The sequence below is a fragment of the Stomoxys calcitrans genome, chromosome 5, assembly GCF_963082655.1.
Source record: "Stomoxys calcitrans chromosome 5, idStoCalc2.1, whole genome shotgun sequence".
Taxonomy (NCBI): Eukaryota; Metazoa; Arthropoda; class Insecta; order Diptera; family Muscidae; genus Stomoxys; species Stomoxys calcitrans.
The window spans coordinates 119,108,220-119,129,234 of NC_081556.1; the positions used below are offsets into that span (position 1 = coordinate 119,108,220).

Consider the following 21,015-nt stretch of genomic DNA (forward strand, 5'->3'; position numbering starts at 1 on the left):
TAATGAATGCCGAACATTATAGAAGTCATTGTGTAATATTTCAGTTCATTCGAATATGAAATGCGCCTTGTAGGGGCTCAAGAAGGCAAATCGGGAGATAGGTTTATATAGGAGCTGTATCAAGCTATTGATCGATTAAGACCATATTAGACACGTATGTTTAAAGTCATGAGAGAAGCTGTTGTACAAAATTTCTGCCAAATCGCATGAGAATTGCGCCCTCTAGAGGCTCAAGATGTCAAGATCCCAGATCGGTTTATATGACAGCTATATCAGCTTATGTACCGACTTTCGCCATACTTAGCACATTTATTGGAAATCATAACAAAACACCTCATCCAAAATGTCAGCCAAATCGTATGAGAATTGTGCGATCTATTGGCTCTATTGGCTCAAGAAGTCAAGATCCAAAATCGGTTTATATGACAGCTATACCAGATTATGAACCGATTTAAATCATACTTAGCACAGTTGTTGGAAGAGATACCAAAACACTACGTGCAAAATTTCAGTCAAATCGGACAAGAACTGCACCTTCTAGAGGCTCAAGAAGTCAAGACCCAAGATCGGTTAATATGGCAGCTTTATCAAAACATGAACCGATTTAGCCCATTTACAATTCCAACCGTCCTACACTAATACAAAATATTTGTTCAAAATTTCAAGCGGCTATCTTTACTCCTTCGAAAGTTAGCGTGCTTTCGACAGACAGACGGACGGACGGACATGGCTAGATCGACTTAAAATGACATGACGATCAAGAATATATATACTTTATGGGGTCTCAGACGCATATTTCGAAGTGTTACAAACAGAATGACGAAATTAGTATAACCCCATTCTATGGTGGAGGGTATAAAAATGGTGGTGCTTCTTGCGTGTAAAGACTGGTACTGTATTCGCTTTTCGCGATATTTTTCGCCGATTACGTTTTTTTAAGGTAATATATTTTAAAGCAGAAAAACCTGCTGACTTCATTCAGTGGGACATTCCCTCATTACTTATGGCAAATTTTTAATAAAATTGTTATTTTAGTTTTTCGTAATGTTTCAAAAAAGAAATCGTGAAAAATGGGGTTTTTAATGGTGAAAAAGGAATATAGTACCAGTCATAAGTAAGAATTGGCAGTAAGGAAAGGCAAAAGTCGGGCGGAGCCAACAATATAATACCCTACACCTACCCCACAATTATAAATATGTATATGAGAACTATATCTAAATCTGAACCGACTTTTAAACAGATCGTTTGAATATTGTTGTTACTACGGTCATTTAAGTGCAAATCGGGCGATACATATATATAGGAGCTCTATCTAAATCTGAACCGATTGATGAAACTTTGCAGATATGTTTAGATCAGTAACAGAACAATCCGTGCCAAATTTTGTGCAAATCGGTTGAAAATTGTATTTACTATGGCCATTTAAGTGTAAATTGGGAGATACATATATTGGGTTGCCCAAAAAGTAATTGCGGATTTTTTTAAAAGAAAGTAAATGCATTTTTCATAAAACTTAGATGAACTTTAATCAAATATACTTATTTTACACTTTTTTTCTAAAGCAAGCTAAAAGTAACAGCTGATAACTGACAGAAGAAAGAATGCAATTACAGAGTCACAAGCTGTGAAAAAATTTGTCAACGCCGACTATATGAAAAATCCGCAATTACTTTTTGGGCAACCCAATATATGGGAGCTATATCTAAATCTGAACCGATTTCCACCAAAATCTATAGCGTTCGTCCTTGGGCCAAAAAAGTGATATGATGATAGGACAACAAATACGACCTGCCCTTTGATTACAAGAATACATGGACTCACAGACGGACAGACAGACATGGCTAAATCGAATCAGAAAGTGATTCTGAGTCGATCGGTACACTTATCCATGGGTCTAACTCTTCTCCTTCTTAGCGTTGCAAATGCACAAACTTATAATACCCTGTACCACAGTGGTGTTGTAGGGTATAACAAAATACCGCTATGCCATGAAGACTGTAGGCGTCTCTAAACCCCGTTTACACTGCTCATTAAATCCGGATTTGAGGCTCTTGTCAGCTGATTTTGTAAAAGCAAAACAGATGATCGAGCCATTAAGTCGGGATTTTAAGAGCAGTGTAAACGGGGTTTTAGTCACATTCCAGAACGTAATAAGGATTGATTGAAGTGATTTGTAAAAGTAACCCCTTTCAAGTGAAATCGTCAAGTCAATATGAGTATTACAACTAATTATACGTATAATATAACTAACAATACATTTAATACCATAAGTAACCATAACTAAACAGTAACAGTTTTGCAACTAATGTAAAGAAACACATTCACAATCTAGTTTCTTGGATTCAGTAGTAGCACTAGTTCCAGTTTCAACTAGTTACTCCCTATAACAAGCCAATGGGAAATTCACCACTTGCTTGCACTGAAAGTAAACAATAGTGGAACCACTTTACTCATTACTTTGGAATAAATGAATGTATAGGCTTGAAACTAGTGACCTAGACTACTGGGAAAGTACAAACAGAAACAGATAAATATGTACATAGTACATAAATTCATTAATACATACATATATTGAAATCAGCGTGTAATATACTGTATGTACACGCGTATACGATATACATACGATATACATACGGATTGTTTTGGTTTTCAGTTTAACCAAGTGTAGGTAGTAGGTAGGCCTTTTGTTTTTCTTTGAACTGTAGCGAATGAGAATGATCAACTGCTTTTTTTCTCGAGCATAAGCATAGGGTTTAAATTTCTCTTAAGCTGCTATCACACGATATGTATTTTCAAAGAAAGCAATTCTGAATGTTGAAAATATCGTGTTTTATATGAAAAATTTCAATTTTTTTAACATAAATATGCAACTCTTTCGAATAAAGCGGGCTCTTATTTCATCAAACATACATGTAGACACAAACCCATAAAAAAATATTGGGTTGCCCAAAAAGTAATTGCGGATTTTTCATATAGTCGGCGTTGACAAATTTTTTCACAGCTTGTGACTCTGTAATTGCATTCTTTCTTCGGTCAGTTATCAGCTGTTACTTTTAGCTTGCTTTAGAAAAAAAGTGAATTCTAAGTATTATTAAAAATGCATTTACTTTCTTTTAAAAAATCCGCAATTACTTTTTGGGCAACCCAATACTATACATATGAGAATATAAGTCATATTAGAGCGCGCTCTATTCGTATTTGACGTACATCAGGATGCACAATGTGAGGTCGTACGAACAGCTGAGTAACATTTGTATAGCCTACACAACCACAGTAGAACATACCATATAAGTTAGTGCATTTGTTTGTAACACCCAGAAGGAAGAGATATAGATCCATTGATAAGCATAACAATCGACTCAGAATCACTTTTTGATTCGATTTAGCTATGTCCGTCTATCCATGTTAATTTGTGCACACACTACAGGTCACAATTTTCAACCGATCGTCTTGAAATTTAGCAGGTAACTTTTTATGACATACACGACGAAAAACAAATCGGTTCAGATTTGAATATAGCTCCCATATATATGTTCGTCGGATTTGGACTAGTTTTGCAATAATGTGGCCATTTGTTAACCGATTCTATCGAAATTTCACAGAAGGGATTTTCTGTTGACTCTCAACATACTTGTGAATTTCATAGAAATCGGTTACGATTTCGATATAGCCACTGCAAGCGCATTTATAGACCAATCTTTCCAAAATTTTGTACCACGTTTACCTCGACAATATCTGCAGAGTTTGGTCGAATTGGTTCAGATTTCGAGAAATATTGCAATAAAGTGCTCATCGCAATCAGAATGATGAAGTTTTTATGACCCACCATCCTATGGTGGAGAGTAAAAGAGATCTCATTGACATAAGCATAGAAAAGCCTCTTGGGGATCTGAAACACCCAGTTCTCCGACCTATCAAAATGTCCTGCTTCCTCAGCCCTAACATAAGTACCCCTTTTTACACCCATCATCATAGAATGGGAGGCAGTCATTCCGTTTGTAGCACCTCAAAATATGGATCTGCGACCCCATTAAGTATATATTATATACTCTTGATCTAAAGATATCCGGCTGAAATTTTGCACAGAAACTTCCAATTGATTAAGGTTGCTGGGGATTGGATATATGACCATATAAACTGGTCCTTCGACTTGACAGCACCATTATTGAAAGAGATTTTCAAAAATTTAACGGTGTTTGAATTTCAATTTCAATGAGAAACTACCTGCTACTCATAGCATTCGCCACCCTATTCGCGTAGTCATCGTAAAACATCAACTAAACTACCTAGCAGATCCCACTTGCTTGGGTTTGCTGATTCCGTTGTTTGGCCAAGATTCGTCAGCGAACCGACTGGTAAACTAGCTTATTTCCAGCCACCATTTGGTGGCCTGAAATTAGCAAACCTAATGGCCTTCCTTCCCCTCGAATGGCCCGATCCCAGAGCTAAGTATACCGTGATAGTCCGACCAGGAAATCGCTACTAGAGGTATCATATGTGAATAATCACCTGAGATCTAAATCCACTCACGTGATCGTGCGTGACCGTAATTGGATTAACATTATTCGTACGTGAATGACTTAAATAATGCTCGCGACACTTATGACAACTCACGAGACACGGACAACTCACGAGACGCTCGCTAATGAATCTCATTACTCCTAGTTTAAAAGCAATCTATTGCAATGTGCGCTCTATGAGCCTTCAATAGCTAAAATTAGCAAATCGATCTATATGGCAGCTATGTCAAGCTATAGTCCGAGTTCGTACTTTACTTTTATTGGCTATGACAGAACCTTTGTTCCACAAGCCTAACGTAGAAAAGCCTTTCAATCGCCTCGATCTTCTGCGATCATTCTAAAATCTCTGACACCAAGTTTCGAGGTGTCTCCCACCACTTGATCTTTTCAACTGGCTTTTGGTCTTCCCGGTTTGCGTTCCTGGAGCTTCTTCATCCATTCTGACAATATGACCTAGCCAACGCAGCCGTTCTATTTTGATGCGTGTAACTATGCTATCGTCATCATACAGTTCATACGTCGCCTATATTCTCCATTAACGCAAACTGGTCCATATATTTTACGAAGAATCTTTCTCTCAAATACTCCAAGCACTGCCTCATCTGCTTTCACAAGTACCCATGCCTCAGAGCCACATAACAACATGGGTAGTATCAGTGTCTTGTATAGTGTAAACTTCATTTGTCGAGAGGTGGCCTTGTTTCTAAACTGCTTACTTAGTCCAAAGTAGCATCTGTTTGCCTGTAATATTCTTCGCTTAATCTCAAAACTGGTGTCATTCGTTTCGGTTACGGCGGTGCCGAGGTAGATAAAGTTACTGGCTGTCTCAAAGTTGTGGTTCCCAACTTTCTCCATTTTCTTTATCTGCTCGGTTGTGCAAGGCTTTTCGGGAGCTAAAACCATCCATTTCGTCTTATCTCCATTTACAGCCAGACCCATTTTCACTGACTCTCCTTCGATTCTTTCAAAGGCTGCAGTTACTACTTTCGGTGACCGACCTATGATATCGATGTCGTCGGCATAGGCGAGTAGCATGTGTTCTCTTGTGATTAGTGTGCCACATCTATTCACACCTGCATCTCGTATAATCTTCTCCAGCAGGATGTTAAAGAGATCACACAATAGGCTGTCTCCTTGTCTGAAACCTCGTTTGGTATTAAATGGTTCGGGGAGATTCTCTCCTATTCTTACTGATCAGCAAGCGTCATCCTGCAGTCTTATTAATTTTGCAGGGATACCAAACTCAGACATGGCTTGAAATACCTTTGAACGTAAAGCAGTATCGAAGGCGGCTTTGTAATCAACCAAGAAATGGTAGGGGTTGATTTGTCCTTCTCGGGTCTTTTCCAGGATTTGGCGCAGTGTGAATATCTGATCTAGGGTGGATTTACCAGGTCTAAAGCCGCATTGATAGGGCCCAATTATCTCATTGACTTAAGGTTGTAATCTTTCACACAGTACGCTCAAGAGTATCTTGTATGCGATGTGGAGGAGACTTATTCCTCTGTAGTTGGTACATTCCGTCTTGTCTCCTTTCTTTTGTACGGAACATAGTATGCTGAGGTTCCCAATAATCGGGTATGCGTTCTTCTAGCCAGATTGCGCAGATAAGCTGATGCATACGCCTTATCAGCGTGTCGCTTCCGGTCTTAAATAGTTCAACGGGTAACCCGTCGGCTCCTGCAGCCTTGTTGTTCTTTAGTCGGGTCACTGCTATTTGGACCTCATTGTGACTAGGAGGTAAACATTCTATACCATCATCATTGATTGGTTCTGCGGTATCCTCTTCGCCACCAACGTCGGAGTTGGTAAAACATCAGCGTCTGCTCCCAGGTTAGGGGCGGCTGGGGGCGAGCGTCGGATCTTCGAGCAAGCGGCTTGCCACAACGAGGGATACATGGGCAATCCCACAAAACCCATGCGGTTGGGGCGCTGGGCCAGTAACCCGCCCCCGGAAAACTATGAGAAACAAAGGAATAGTAATAACGGACCCCCACCTTAAAATTTATGTTCTCTTAGAAGCACTGCAGAAGGTCAAGGAGTTTATTTTTTTTTAATAAAATCGTTTACTTTTTTATTCCAAGGTCAGTTTGAAAAACTAAATCATTTGTTTGAGTATGTACATGTATCTGCACCAAATTACCCTATAATCGCTTGTACTAAAATATTTACAAAATCAAAACCAAATCACCCACTCTCCATAACGCTCCATTAACCAAAGATATTATCTTGCACTCTGACCATATCAAACATGGTACGATCAGGGGACATTAAAAAGTCATTGACAAAGACAAAAATTCAGTTTAACCTCGACTTTTCATTATGAACTATCGGCGTGTATTGCGTGTGACCAGCGGTTATCTGCTATGGACTACTTACCAACTACGTGGTTTGGATCCAAAAAGTCTTCGTTTCCGTCTATCGCTATGGAGCATCTTACATTTCATAATAGTGGCCCTTATATATGCCGTGTCTTTTGGTCATCATTTTGAGCGGTCATCGCTATTGAAAATCGCCTTGGATTTGTCGCCTTTTTTAAAAAATCTCATGATACTCCACATATGGTTGGGTCTAAAGGTTTTCATATTCTGCATTATCGAATGGAGATCTCTGACAGGCGTTCTCAATGGTTTAGTGGCCGTATTGACAATGAAACCCGAAAGCGAAGAAGGATCGCCAAGGAACGATTGGCGTAATGAGCTTTTGACTTATCTCCTGTTTTTCATCACTTTAACCGTGGCCTTTGGCTTTGGTTTGTACATAGCCATTGAAATGGATTTCGAATTACCTCCTGCCGATCATATAATGATAGCTTTGGCCTTATTCATACCACATTTCATGTTGGCCGGATCTTTGAGACTTCATAATTTAAGCATATGGCTTATACGCCATGAATTGGCCGGTCTCCAGCTTAAGCTTGGATTAACAACCGTAGAGGACAAGCAGCCAGTTGTTGTAGAAATTATTAATCCTGTCCTTAAGTCTAACGAGGGAGCAGTAGAAATGGCCACGAATATACCCAGTGAAGCTGTAACTCTGGAAACATATGACAAGGTGCTTAAAACCATTCAAGCCATTGCCAATTATTTGAAATCATGGAATGGGATTTTGCAACGACAAATGTTCGTCCTTAATGGTCTTAACTTCAATTGTCTGCTATATGGAATCTTTACTCGCATTTATTTCGAAAAAACTTGGCATCTTGTATTCATTGGAAGAAATCGTCGAGTATTCTATGCTGCTAATTACGTGATATTTGCCTGTATTTCCATGGATTATCATCTACTTATTATCATCCAGATGTTATTTGACAGAATGGTGAGTATTTGTTGTTAGTTTTCGGACAAATTACAAGGACCGCACTATACCGTAGTGCGGTCTTGCAGCGCAGAGGTTAACATGTCAGTCTATCCTGGCGAGACCATCAGAAAAAATGTTCGGCGGTGGTTTTCGCCTCCTAATGCTGGCAACATTTATGAGGAACTATGCCATGTGAAAACTTCTCTCCCAAGAGGTGTCGCACTGTGGCACACCGTTCGGACTCGGCTATAAAAAGCGGGTCAATTATCATTGAGCTCAAATCTTGAATCGGAATGTGTGAACTTTGCCCCTGTTCTTTAGTGGAATGTTCATGGGCACAATTTGCTATTTGCACTCTACGAACCCAGACCTGTACATTAATATAGCAAGTGCTCGATCGTCTCACTCTCGTCGCATTCTTTATCTCATTCCCATCAAAAACCATTCCTATGCGGGTCGCCAACGGATCTATCGCGCAGGTTACAGTTTTGATACCTGTTTTTGTCTTCAAAGATATCTTGACTAAAGCATTTCGTCTGTCCCTTTTCCGATTGATATCAGACCAGAATCCGCATCCATGTACAGATTCCCACCTTAATATTGGGTTGCCCAAAAAGTAACTGCGGACTTTTCATATAGTAGGCGTTGACAAATTTTTTCACAGCTTGTGACTCTGTAATTGCATTCTTTCTTCTGTCAGTTATCAGCCGTTACTTTTAGCTTGCTTTAGAAAAAAAGTGTAAAAAAAGTATATTTGATTAAAGTTTATTCTAAGTTTTATTAAAAATGCATTTACCGTCTTTTAAAAAATCCGCAATTACTTTTTGGACAACCCAATATATCCACTAGTCATCCTTTCTATTAGACCATAGAATGGGTCTTATATGAGAATACCACTCCACAGAGGACGGGAACACCGTACTTCAGATGTTAGCATGCCCGCCTTTGAAGCTAAACGCCGGGGTTAAAATCTCGTCGTGGACATCAGAAAAATGTTCAGCGGAGGTATGAGAGAGGTATATCTGTCGTCCTTAATGAAATGTTCATGCAATCCTCAGAGACTTCAGTGACTGAGGAGCATTAAGATACGGTTTAGGAAGCATGATGCCAATCTGAGGTTAGAAATTCCTGTATAGGTAAATGTACTAGGCCAGTTATGAAAGTCCCCAAAAGGTATTAGTTTCCACTTCCTTTTCTGGTCTAGAAGAAATAAAAGGGCAGAATTTGTGCTGAAATTTATCCCAATCCACGTATACTCTGTTTAGTCGAGGGACCACTTCTGCAGTATTTTCTGCAAGGCTGAAACTAATATAATAATGAAGAGAGAAGCTGTGGTCATCCAACACAATTCCCAGTCGCATATTCTTGCGCTTATGATTTCCGATACAAAGGTAATATCCAGTACTTCCTACCTGTTCCTGATAATAAAGGTCGGTTTATTTATTACAAATCGCCAGATTGCTACTTACAATATATACGACATCAGAACTTTCCCATTTTTGGTGATGTGCATTAGCATCACTTCCTGCAATGAGGCTCTTTCCTTGCAGAAGCGGTTTCAACCAGCAACTAAGGCTTGAAGGGGGCATCTCTGAATCGTGTGCCATATATAGGGAAACCAGCCAGTAATGTGACTTATTTATTACAAGGCTGGCTACTACTGAATCTTCAATGCTTAATGCTTTTAAATTCCGAAATTCTTAATCCACAAACAATTCCTCCACACATCCATGGTTCCTGGATAAGAAGCATTTCAAATGCCATCAGGAGCACCTTTAGTGCCGCCGAAGCGGCCTCACAATGGTGGAGATTTATCTGGATAAACCGAACCATAGTCAGGATTCAGAACTTCCAAAACTGTTGCTTTAGCCTCGTCTTCCGATTCCGCCAGGAATTCATCCTCACAAGATTCATTAGATCTTGTTATGATTAGCTTCCGTACGCATCCAGGGGCAGGTGAGAAAGCAGTTGAACCACTCTTTCTCATAACACTGTGCACATGCGGTGTGTACGATTTCTCCTTAAATGCTTAAGTAGCTGCTGCTTTTGAAGCACATTTTGAGTTCCGTCCCTCCCAGCTAGGGGTGTTATGGGGATGGGGTGGCCCTATAAACATTTGTTTCCCAATGTTGATAAAGGATTCGTGTTCTACTCCCAAATACCTTTCCTTTGAGTACGATATTGCTATGGCCGGTTTGGGTAGTGGGAATGTTTTCGAGGATGGGGCCGCCACTGAGTGACTTTGCTCTGAAAATATATATTAGGTTCGTGTTCTACTCTAAAATACCTTTTATTTGAGCCCCATATTGAATTGGTAAGCAAATACTTACCATTGGGGTGTTATGGGGGTGGGGTGGCCCACTTTTCTTTTTCCCTTAATGTTGATAGCAAATTTGTGCTTTACTCCCGAAAACCTTTCATTTGAGCCCCATATTGCTATGGTCGGTAAATTTGTCCTCTTTGAGGGGGTGTTTTGAGGAATGGGCGGCACCCTTGCCAACTCTTGGTCCTACATTTGGATATCAGATTCGTATTTGTTTGAACCCCATATTGCTATGGTCGATAAATATGTCCGATTTAGGGGAGTTTTGAGGGCTGGGGTGGTACCCCCCAAGTACTTGGTCCTACAATTGGATATCGGATACGTTTTCTACTCTTAAATGCCTTTCATTTGAGTCGCATATGGTCGTGATTGGTATATGTATATATATATATATTATATATATATTTGGTTGGCTTGAGGGGCGGCCCACAGTGTTGCCTCTTCATACATTCGTTGGACAAAAATAGTTAGAGTTAAGATAGAGCTCTAAAATTTTAAATACATGTATATTTGACTTAAATTAAGAAAAACATTAAGTATGGACCAAATCGGGCTATATCCTGATATAGCTCCCATATAAACCGATCTCCCGATTTGACTTCTTGAGCTCCTGGAGGTCGCAGTTGTTATCCGATTTCGCTGAAATTTTGCACAAAGGCTACTGTTATGACTTTCAACATCCATGGTAAGTATGGTTCAAATCGGACTATGTCCTGATATAGCTCCCATATAATCCGATCTCCCGATTTGACTTCTTGAACCAATGTAAAGCGAAATTTTTTTCAAATTTATTTTATTTAATTTTTTATTTCATATTTCTTATAAAACAACATAAAACATAATAACACTTCAAAAAAGGTATCAACATTTCTTTGTATGGTTTTCAATCTTGCTCAATATAATATTGAATATCATTTAAGTTTTCGGAGATATTTCTATTCTTTTGACTTAAAACACTAATGGATGGCTCTGAGTGTAAAATCATATATACAAACAAATCTTTATTAGTTTTTTCTCTGTCGCACTTTCGTGTATGCTCTAGTCTTGCCTTTCTGATTATTTTATGGCATGACTCCATTGCCTCCTCTGACAAAATTCCAATAGGAATTGAGAAATATTTTATGAATCCTATTCCATGGACAAGTACTTTGTGCACCGTAGCTGGCATGAAATACCAAGCATACTTGCTTAAATACAAATCCCTTGTTTCCTTCAAGAGCGTATCGAAATTTTCTATATTTATTTTTGATCCACTTGAAATAGTTCGCAGTATTATTGAAAAGTTTCGTATTAAATTGTTATCAACTCCAGTTATTTTCGATGCAATTTCAATATTTGAGAAAAATGTTCTGGCGCTATTTCCATCGTTTGTTGTGCCATAACCATTTTTAACTTTATCTACTATTAATCCTAATTGTTCTTTAATTTTTTTTTTGAATCTGTGACTTAGTTTCAGAAACTACTTGTTTCTCCTGTTCTTTTGAAACCCTCCATTTTCTCACTTTTAACTTATACGCAATATGGAGTATACATTCAAAAAACTTAATTCTAGCATGCAGCGTCGAGAGTCCATATTTATAATGCTCTTCATTTACATCGCGTTCAGACACTGCAGTTGAGTTCATTTCGGTAGGCTTCGCCCCACAAATACAACAATTTGAACTGCTTTTATTATTCGTAAGAACATTTAAGACAGCGCCATCTATCATAGTTAGCTTCATAGAAAAACTAACATTTACGTTTTTTTCTTCATGGTGAAAGCTGTTCAAGCTTTCGATTTGAAGTGAAATATTCCGTTCCACATCTCTCACCAAATCAGGGTTTTCTTTCATAAACATGAATTTTATTGGTCGACAATATCTGGGTGAGGAATGGCGATCGTTTTCCCATAATGTTGTGGAGGTTTTAGGATCAAAAAATCGCAATGGTACCAGAGATGCCACAAATATAAACTCATCATTAATTCTTGGGTTCGAAAATTTTTGTTTATATACGCTGTGGTTCGAACTTCCATCGAACCCCCATTTACATTCTAATGTAATATCTTTTTTGGGGCACAAGTTATGGGAGTCCATCAAGCTTTTTGCGGTTTGATTTAATAGAGACTGCAATGGAATTTCTGCAGAGCTCTCTGTTACCTCGATATCATGTGGTATAAGTTCTTGTTTAGATTTGAATAAAGCCTTATACGATGGGAAACAATCCTTATGAAATGAATTTACTAAATTTCTCATCATATTGTATGTTCTATAGGACAAATCCATATCAACGTACAAGCCCAAAGCCTCTTTAACTGATATGGTGCTTTGATTACTCAGGATAGTTAGCTTTTCCGCAGCTTTTTTAATTAATTCTGATGAATTCGATGTAACTAACTCATCCACTCGCCTTCTCTTTGTTCTATTGCACGATTCTTCAAAGGACTTTCGTGGTCTTCCTCTACTGCCACTAGTACTTGGTTCCTAATTTTAAATATTTTTGGTCATAGTGGTGATAAGCTTTAAAAAAAATGTTTTAATTACCTCAAAGAAATCATTTACGCCCAGACGCATGTCGGTATCCAGCCAAATATTATTGGATGATTCAAACCTTAGTTTCATACGGGAACATTTAACCCATTTTTTGTTGAACTTCTTTAAAGTTGATTTTATTTTTTCTTTGTCTTGTTCATTCAGTAACTTGTTGCCATTGCTTTCGATTTTGTTTATTATTACTTTGTTTACATGCGTTGGGTTTACTGCTTTAACAGACAACCAAATATTATACAACTCACGCACTTTCATTTTAGCTTTAATATAATATAACACTATATACGCAAATGGTGCAAGTTGGTGCAGCTGAAATTTAGCCTTTTTGATTCAGGACACTTCACTGAAGAACGCTGAAAAAGAGTTAGCGTGGTCCCAGTTGGACTTTTTTAGATCCACTCTGCTGAAAATTTCACTTTTGACAGTAATTGCTTTATTTTTGCCTCTTATTTAAAAGTAACGGTACTAACCATATGTTCATGTCAGTGACACCTTACGTTGACAAATGTGCTGTCAATTATGTCCTCTTTAAGATCTTATTCTATTTTGGTACCCCAATAAATAAAAAATCAATTTTGTTTACATAAACAGAAATTTTAATTTTTGGGAAAAAATATGCATCATCCATTTGTTAAAAAACCTTCGTACGAAAACGCCCATTAGATGACGAGGAACTTCAAATATAATTATTTTTTTTTAAATTCTTCATATTTGAAGTGTTTTCTAAAAGATTAGTAAAAGATTTCATAAAAATTTTCATTTCCGATTTTTGCATTTTTGTCCACCGGGGCAACACTGTGCGGCCCCCCTAGGCACCCCAACTGAAATTTGGATACCAAATTTTCTTTTTAGGTTACTATAAGAGGGCAAATAAAATCTCGCTTAAATCGCACCACTCATCTTCGCGATCTAGCGTTTCTGAAAATTTAGGTAAGGGGGAGGGTCCGCCCCCCCTTCCGATATCAAAAGATGTAGTACCCTATTTTCAGCATTATGCGCCATCTGTGAAAATTTCAAGAAAATTGGTTAAGTCGCTTTTGAGCCTATACGGAAAGACAAACAAACAAACCAACAAACAAACAGAAATTGATTTTTATACCCTCCACTATAGGACGGGGGTATACTAATTTCGTCTTTCTGTTTATAACACCTCTAAATATTCATCTTAGACCCCATAAAGTATAAATGTTCTTATAAATGTTTTAAGTCGATCTAGCCATATCCGTCCGTCTGTCTGTCGAAAGCGCGCTTACTTTCGAAAAAGTAAAGCTAGCCACTTGAAATTTTGCACAAATACTTCTTATAAGTGTAGGTCGGTTGGGATGGTAAATGGGCCATATCGGTCCATGTTTTGATATAGCTGTTATATAAACCGATCTTGGATCTTGACTTCTTGAGCCGCTAGAGGGCACAATTCTTATCGAATTTGGCTGAAATTTTGCATGATATGTTTTATTATGACTTCCAACAACTGTGGAGTGTGTGGTTGAAATCGGTCCATAACCTGATATAGCTGTCATATAAACCCATCTGGGGTCTTGACCTCTTGAGCGTCTAGAGCGTCTAGAGTGCGCAATTTCTATCCGATTTGGCTGAAATTTTGCACGACGTGTTTTGTTATGACTTCCAATAACTGTGTTAAGAATAGTTCAAATCGGTCCATAACCTGATATAGCTGCCATATAAACCGATCTGGATTTCTTGACTTCTTGAGCCACTGCAGGACGCAATTATTAGCCGATTTGGCCGAAATGTTGCATGAGGTGTTTTGTTATGACTTCCAACAACTGTATTAAAAATGGTTCAAATCGGTCCATAACCTGATAGAGCTGCCATATAAACCGATTTGGAGTCTTGGCTTCTTGAGCCACAAGAGGTCGCAATTCTTATCCGATTTTGCTGAAATTTGCCATGACGTGTTTTGATATTACTTCCAACAACTGTACCAAATATGGTTCAAATCCGTCCATAACCTGATATAGCTGCCATATAAACAATTCTGGGACCTTGACTTCTTGAGTCTCTAGAGGGCGCAATTATTATCCGATTTGGCTGAAATTTTGTACAACGGCTTCTCACAAGACCTTCAATATATGCCAAATATGATCTGAATCGGTCTAAAGCCTGATACAGCACCCCTATAAACCGATCTCCCTATTTCACTCTTGAGCCCATAAAGAGCGTAATTCTTATTCGATTTGGCTGAAATTTTACACAATGACTTCTAATATGGTCCCCAATATTCAAATCATTTATGGTTCGAATCGGACCATACCGTGATATAGCTCCAATAGCATAGAAATTCTTTTCCTTTATCCTTTGTTAACCTAAAAAGGGATACCGGGAATAATTAGGCCCGGCTGAACTTAACACGCTCTTACTTGTTACAATATATATAAGAAGATATAGCCCCCATATAAACCGATCCTCCGATTTGACTTCTTGAGTTCCTTGAAGCTTTTTTTTGTTCGATTTCGCAAATAGGAACATAAACAGAGAGCCTCTATATAAACCGATCCCCCGATTTGACTTTTTGAGATTTCAATAATTTCGCGAGTTGACATCAGCTGATTTGGCAGAAATCATGGTGCCCAAGTTTTGACTTTTCCGAACGTATAACATCTTATGGGTATAATTTCTAAGATTTTTTTTTAACAATTTCTCTTATTTTTTTGTTTTTATGTTTTTTTTAGAAAAAGGACTTCACAAATGAAATAGAGAAAAAACTTTCGGATCCCAAAAGCATTACCAAAGAGAAGTATGAAATTTTATTGGAAATAAAACGCATTTTGAAGGAACAACTAAATTTGAAACTTTTCGGATTGGTGCAATTTAAGTTGTGGAACTTTTTCATAGTAAGTTGTGATTGTATAGACTAGAAAATAAGTTAAAAATTATATTCTCTAATTTCAGATAATTTCGTTAATGCTTCTTACAATTGGCATTATAATTCTATACCAATATTTCACAGACCAAATTGATGCAGTTGCCCAGCTAATGGATAGCAATGACGAAGATTAAAAACTTTAATTTGAAAATCATAAATCTTATGAAATAAAAAGAATTTAATTTTAAATGTTTGTACTGTTTTTCCACCTTTGAATATTTTACTGAATTTTAATGTAGATACCACATCATTAAAAAATTTTAGTTTTCAATATAAATAAAAAAAAAAAACCTTTTATACAAAAATTTTCAAATATTTAAAAAAATATCGGGTAAATCTAAATTTCATTAAAATCGCACAGTAATTTTTACTAACTGCCAAAACAACTTACCTTTTGACATTCGCCAATTCTTCGAAATCAGATGTTTTTCCTTTATAGGATCAGCTGATTTCCATCAATTGGCAAACAAATCACCCCTGTTCCTTAGTGGAATGGCCATGGGCAAAATTTGCAATTTTGGTAAATGAATCGACTGTGGTGTTAGCATATGGCATATGACTGGGCTAGACCCAGAGGTCCCAATGTTAACCCAGAGAAGACCGAAATATGCCTTTTCACGAGGAAGACGAAGGCGGGCCAATTTAACGCACGATAGTCCACTGGCTCTACAGGAGCGTGATTAGACCAATACTTACTTACGCCTCAGTGGTTTGGTGGGCTGCTATGAAGAAAAACTGCAACATAAGGACCATACAACAGGTTCAGAGAACATGTTGTCTTGGCATAGGCGGAGCGATGAGGACCACGCCCACTAGGGCACTGGAGACTATTCTAGATATCCGACACATTGACATACAGATTAAGAGTGAGGCAGCCATGCGGCTATGCGACTTAAGGCGATGGGAGAACGGATTGAGGATGGGAGCAGCTCATACCAACGCGGTTTAAACGAGGCGACGATAGAGAACCTGGAAGGAAGCGAAGAGGTTTCCGATCGGATACCTGAGATGAACCTTGAAGTCGAGTGCGAGGCACTGCTGCCATAGTATTGCCATCTGGAAGATCATGTTACACGGATGGATCAAAGCTAGAGGAAAGAGTGGGCCTGGGGGACTACATTGAGAACCCAGAGACTGAGATCTGTTTTAGACTGCCTGACCATAATACGAGAACGAGATTAACGCCTTCTCTGAGAACGGCTAAATCCGCATCGTTTGGATACCGGGCCATAACGGAATAAGGGGAAATGAAACGGCAGACGATAATAATAAACTTGGTTAAGCCTTTCGGGTCGACGCAGTCCTAGTTAAGGGAGTGGGCGACGAATGCGCCACAACATTGTGGAACAGCGAAACGGTCGGTATTATTGAAAAGAAGCAAGAAGGAGGTCAGTATAGCTATTGGTATCATAATGGGACACATAGGACTACGAGCTCACTTATGTAATGCGGGGAAGATGATGAGACGTTGGAGCATTTCTTTTGTCATTGCCTGGCTTTCGCGTCCAACAGATACCGATACTTAGGTGGAGACACAATACCAGACATGAACCAACTTAGGGGAGTGGTATTGAAAACAATTAAGCTTTGTTTGTTATTAATTAAGCTTTGTTATCAAGCCTTTGACATTAAGATTCACTGCAAAATGAAAGCAAAAATATAAAAAAAAGTTGTTCTCAGCTGTTCGCATGCACTCAATATATTTTTTTTTTTTTTGTTGGGCAACTGCTCCTACCTCCGAATCTGCCAAAAGTTCATGATTCTATGTAAAATCGACTATTTGAATTTTTTATTCGCTAAAAAACGACTTCGACTATATCACGCAAAAAGCAAGTTATCGATAAATCAAAAAGTAAGAGATTGCCAGAGTGAGGAGGAAGAAGAGGAGAAAACAAACAAAAACAAAAAAATCGATAATCGATTAGTGGAAAGTTTTGATGCGGCTTTGCTTGCGGCTTTTTATAAGCAGATTTGTGTATTGTAAAAGGTGACTAGCAGAAAAATTTGCAAATAATCAGCGGCAAACATGAGCTCCGGTAATATGCTGTATGGTGGCGATGAAATTGGAGCGCTGGTGTTCGATCCAGGTCACCATTCTCTAAGGGTGGGCTATGCCCAAGAGGATACGCCAAAAGCCGAAATACCCTCAGTGGTTGGGGTGGGCCCTAGCGCTCCAGATGCAAATATGGATTTGGAGACGAAAACAGACAATAACATAACACAAAGTAGTAAGACAATCCCACCTGATCACTTTTCTTAAAAATAAATCATTTTTTCTCTTTTACCTTGTATAGATTCCACCTCACACAAATATTATGTAGATACCACCTATATAAATGTACCACGCTCTCACATGGAGATACAAACGTATATGAAGGATGGCATGATTGATAATTGGGATTTATTTGAAAAGGTCATAGACTATGCCTACGCCAAGGTCATACAATCAGAGCCGGAATACCATCCAGTTCTGTTTTCAGAGGCCTCTTGGAATGTACGCAACAATCGTGAAAAACTAACAGAACTTATGTTCGAGAAGTATAATGTTCCAGCCTTCTTTTTGGTGAAAAATGCCGTTTTGGCTGCTTTTGCCAGTGGAAGAGCTACCGCCTTGGTGGTGGACAGTGGGGCAACTCACACTTCCGCTGTACCCGTGCATGAAGGTTATGTGCTATCCCAGGCTGTAGTGAAATCTCCTTTGGGTGGTGATTATTTGTCTATGCAATGTCGTCAACATTTAGAAAAGATTAACATAGATTTAGCTCCATCGTATCAAATCGCTTCGAAGGATGTGGTAAAGGAGCGTGACACACCTCGTTTCACAACGCGCAAACTTCCCGAAAACTTGACCCAGTCATGGCAGAATTATATGCAAAAATTGTTGTTGCAAGACTTCCAAATGAACATTTTACAGGTATTGGAAAATCCCTACGACGAAAGAGTGGCATCACAAATTCCCACGGTGCACTATGAATTTCCCAATGGTTACCATCAGGAGTTTGGATCAGAACGCTTTAAATTGGCTGAAAGCCTATTCGATCATGCTCCCCTGGGTGCTGGCCAATTGGCATCGACAAGTGTGGGCATGTGTGATGCAGATGTGCGTTTGTCGCTTTACGGATCTGTGGTGGTAACGGGTAAGCTAATCTCACTTTTGTTTTAGTGTAAAATTTAATTTTACTTTTCATTTCATTGCAGGAGGTAATACTTTACTACAGGGCTTTCCTGAACGTTTGAATCGCGATCTACAGCTGCGTGCTCCCTCGAATACACGTCTCAAAATGATATCAGCCAATGGTAGTGTTGAGCGACGTTTTGGAGCTTGGATAGGTGGCTCCATTTTGGCTTCCATAGGCACATTCCAACAAATGTGGATATCGTCACAAGAATATGAAGAATCTGGCAAAAGTCAAGTTGAGAGAAAATGTCCTTAAGCATCCCATATAAAACGTAAGAAGAGATAATGACAAACTTTTATTATGGTCACAGTTTATATCGGCTGAAATCATTTTTAGGTTATAAATAAAAAAGAAACGTAAAACTAATTTAATTTTTAGAAATTGCATATTTATTAAAAATATAAATGCACTTTATTTTTATATCATTATGTTTAAGATCTCAATAACATAGGTGAGAACTGCAAAATAGGCATTTCATGCTTTTGCTCCTCCCATGGTATTGTCGGCAACACATTGCTGTAAATTTTAGGAAAAAAATGAGTCTCCTAGGGTATAACTTTTTAAGCGGAAATACAAACCTTTGCCTCTGCAATAGCCTCCGACCAATCTTCTTTGGCTATATTTACAACTGCCTTCAACAAAATTTGCTTCACCTTTTTAACATTCTCTGCAAAAGTTTTCAACACATCTTGGACATTGACACTTTCGCAATCCTCACGCCAACAATCATAGTCTGTGGCAATTGCCACAGCGGCATACAATAGGCCAGCCTCTTTTGCCAACACCACCTCAGGACAAGTAGTCATGTTAATAAGATCACCACCCCATTGTTGGAACATTTTACTTTCAGCACGCGAAGAGAATCTGGGACCCTCGATGGTTATCATACAAGCCTTGTCGTGTACTTCCAAGCCCAATTCCTTAACTGTCTGCAGCAAAATATTTCTGCAACGTTCATTGAATGCAGGAAACATTGGCAGATGACAAACACCTTGCGGACTGTGGGCTGCGCCATCGTGAAATGTCTGATTCCTTTTGGTAGTGCGATCAATGAAGTCATTGGGTATAACAAGATTTCCCGGTTTGATGCACTCACGCAAAGAGCCACAAGCTGTCGATACAAGCAGATGCGTGCAGCCAGCTTCCTTCAAAGCCCAAATATTTGCCCTATAATTAACATTAGAGGGCATTATATTATGCGCCCTACCATGACGTGCCAACAAGGCACACTTAACGCCTTCAATTTCGCCCTCAATCAGAACATCGGAGGGATCACCATAAGGTGTAGTGACAGTGGTTTCTTTGCGATTTTCCAATATATCGGGATCTTCAAGGCCAGAACCTCCAATTATGCCAATCTAAAAATAGATTTCATTCATTATTATTACAAATTTGAAACATTCGAATCTAACTCATTAACCAGCACTGCTTATCTCTGCTTTGGGTCTATACATTTGAACCACATCCCCTTAAAACTTATCAAGTAATCAATGAAACTTGTATACCAAGCTAGTGTACAAAGTAGGAACTACCGAAGAGAAGCAAGAATTTGTATTGAAACATTTAACTTAGGTTCATTGCATTCATTTACTTTGAACAGAAATAAAATAAAGGCAATGCGTTGTGTCTGCTACAATTGAGACTGGCCGGGCCAGCATCTTTTAATCACTTATTTTCTTAGACTTGATTTTTTGACTTACTTTTATATGTTGTGCTGCCATTTGTAACTCAGAAGTTTCGAAGTTTTTTGAACGGCTCTTCAGCTTAAAATGGACAAACAATTGGTTTCGGCAGCTTCTGCAATTACAACTTCCAAATGTTATCTGCCAAAAACAACAACAATTGAATTTGATAACCTCTGGGAAGAATTATCTTAAGGTCGTTCACACTTTAGGACGGTTTGGTTAATAAATCTTGAAAGTGCCACCCTTGCAGTACAGTCGGGTAATGCGATAGGGCGATTACAACTACTGGGTTTTATTTTAATCTTAACCAATGTTATCGATAACATACAATAACAAATAATAATTTCCGATTAATCGTTCTTTGCACTATATGGTTCCGAAATAAAAAACAGCAAATATTGCTTGCGAAAAATTGTAGTTGGTTGAAGAGATAGGTTTGGGAAATTATTTCCCTTTCTATTCTAGTGTAAAACTGACCATTTCATATATACCATCCATTATTAATTCGACAACAGCTATGTCTCATAAAAAAATATGTTTGAAATTGCTGCCGAGAAAAAATAATGTTTTATTTTTGAGCAATATTGGGCAAA

The 21,015-nt window shown here is 38.4% G+C and overlaps 3 protein-coding genes across 4 annotated transcripts; 2 read left to right on the plus strand and 1 right to left on the minus strand.

Moving 5' to 3' along the window:
• The first annotated feature begins 6,842 nt into the window (after nt 1-6,842).
• Nucleotides 6,843-7,856, plus strand: LOC106090008 (uncharacterized). Its single transcript, XM_013256042.2, has one exon. The coding sequence runs from the start codon at nt 6,843-6,845 to the stop codon at nt 7,854-7,856; it is 1,014 nt and encodes a 337-aa protein (XP_013111496.2).
• A 9,635-nt stretch (nt 7,857-17,491) lies between these two features.
• Nucleotides 17,492-19,103, plus strand: LOC106090022 (actin-like protein 6B). Of its 2 annotated transcripts, none has more exons than XM_013256057.2 (3): nt 17,492-17,786; nt 17,853-18,695; nt 18,757-19,103. In XM_013256057.2, exons 1-3 carry the CDS (start codon nt 17,585-17,587, stop codon nt 18,990-18,992), a joined length of 1,281 nt encoding a protein of 426 aa, XP_013111511.1. In that variant the 5' UTR covers nt 17,492-17,584; the 3' UTR covers nt 18,993-19,103. The 2 variants fall into 2 exon arrangements, with proteins under 2 accessions (XP_013111511.1, XP_013111512.1); XM_013256058.2 differs by having other exon boundaries at nt 17,492-17,783.
• LOC106090023 (S-methyl-5'-thioadenosine phosphorylase) lies at nt 19,104-20,645 on the minus strand. The gene is made up of 3 exons (XM_013256059.2): nt 20,438-20,645; nt 19,316-20,095; nt 19,104-19,253 (listed from the first exon to the last, which is right to left on the minus strand). The coding sequence occupies exons 1-3, from the start codon at nt 20,456-20,458 to the stop codon at nt 19,212-19,214; spliced, it is 843 nt and encodes a 280-aa protein (XP_013111513.2). The 5' UTR covers nt 20,459-20,645; the 3' UTR covers nt 19,104-19,211.
• Nucleotides 20,646-21,015: the final 370 nt, after the last annotated feature.

Excerpts from the sequence above, each read along its gene's own strand:
- LOC106090008 (XM_013256042.2), top strand. The coding sequence starts at position 6,843 with ATGAACTATCGGCGTGTATTGCGTGTGACCAGCGGTTATCTGCTATGG.
- LOC106090022 (XM_013256057.2), top strand. The coding sequence starts at position 17,585 with ATGAGCTCCGGTAATATGCTGTATGGTGGCGATGAAATTGGAGCGCTG. Across the intron at positions 17,787-17,852 it reads CAATAACATAACACAAAGTA|ATTCCACCTCACACAAATAT; the intron begins GTAAGACAATCC and ends TACCTTGTATAG. Across the intron at positions 18,696-18,756 it reads CGGATCTGTGGTGGTAACGG|GAGGTAATACTTTACTACAG; the intron begins GTAAGCTAATCT and ends ATTTCATTGCAG.
- LOC106090023 (XM_013256059.2), bottom strand. The coding sequence starts at position 20,458 with ATGGCAGCACAACATATAAAA. Across the intron at positions 20,096-20,437 it reads TGGCAGCACAACATATAAAA|ATTGGCATAATTGGAGGTTC; the intron begins GTAAGTCAAAAA and ends ATCTATTTTTAG. Across the intron at positions 19,254-19,315 it reads AGGCTATTGCAGAGGCAAAG|CAATGTGTTGCCGACAATAC; the intron begins GTTTGTATTTCC and ends TAAAATTTACAG.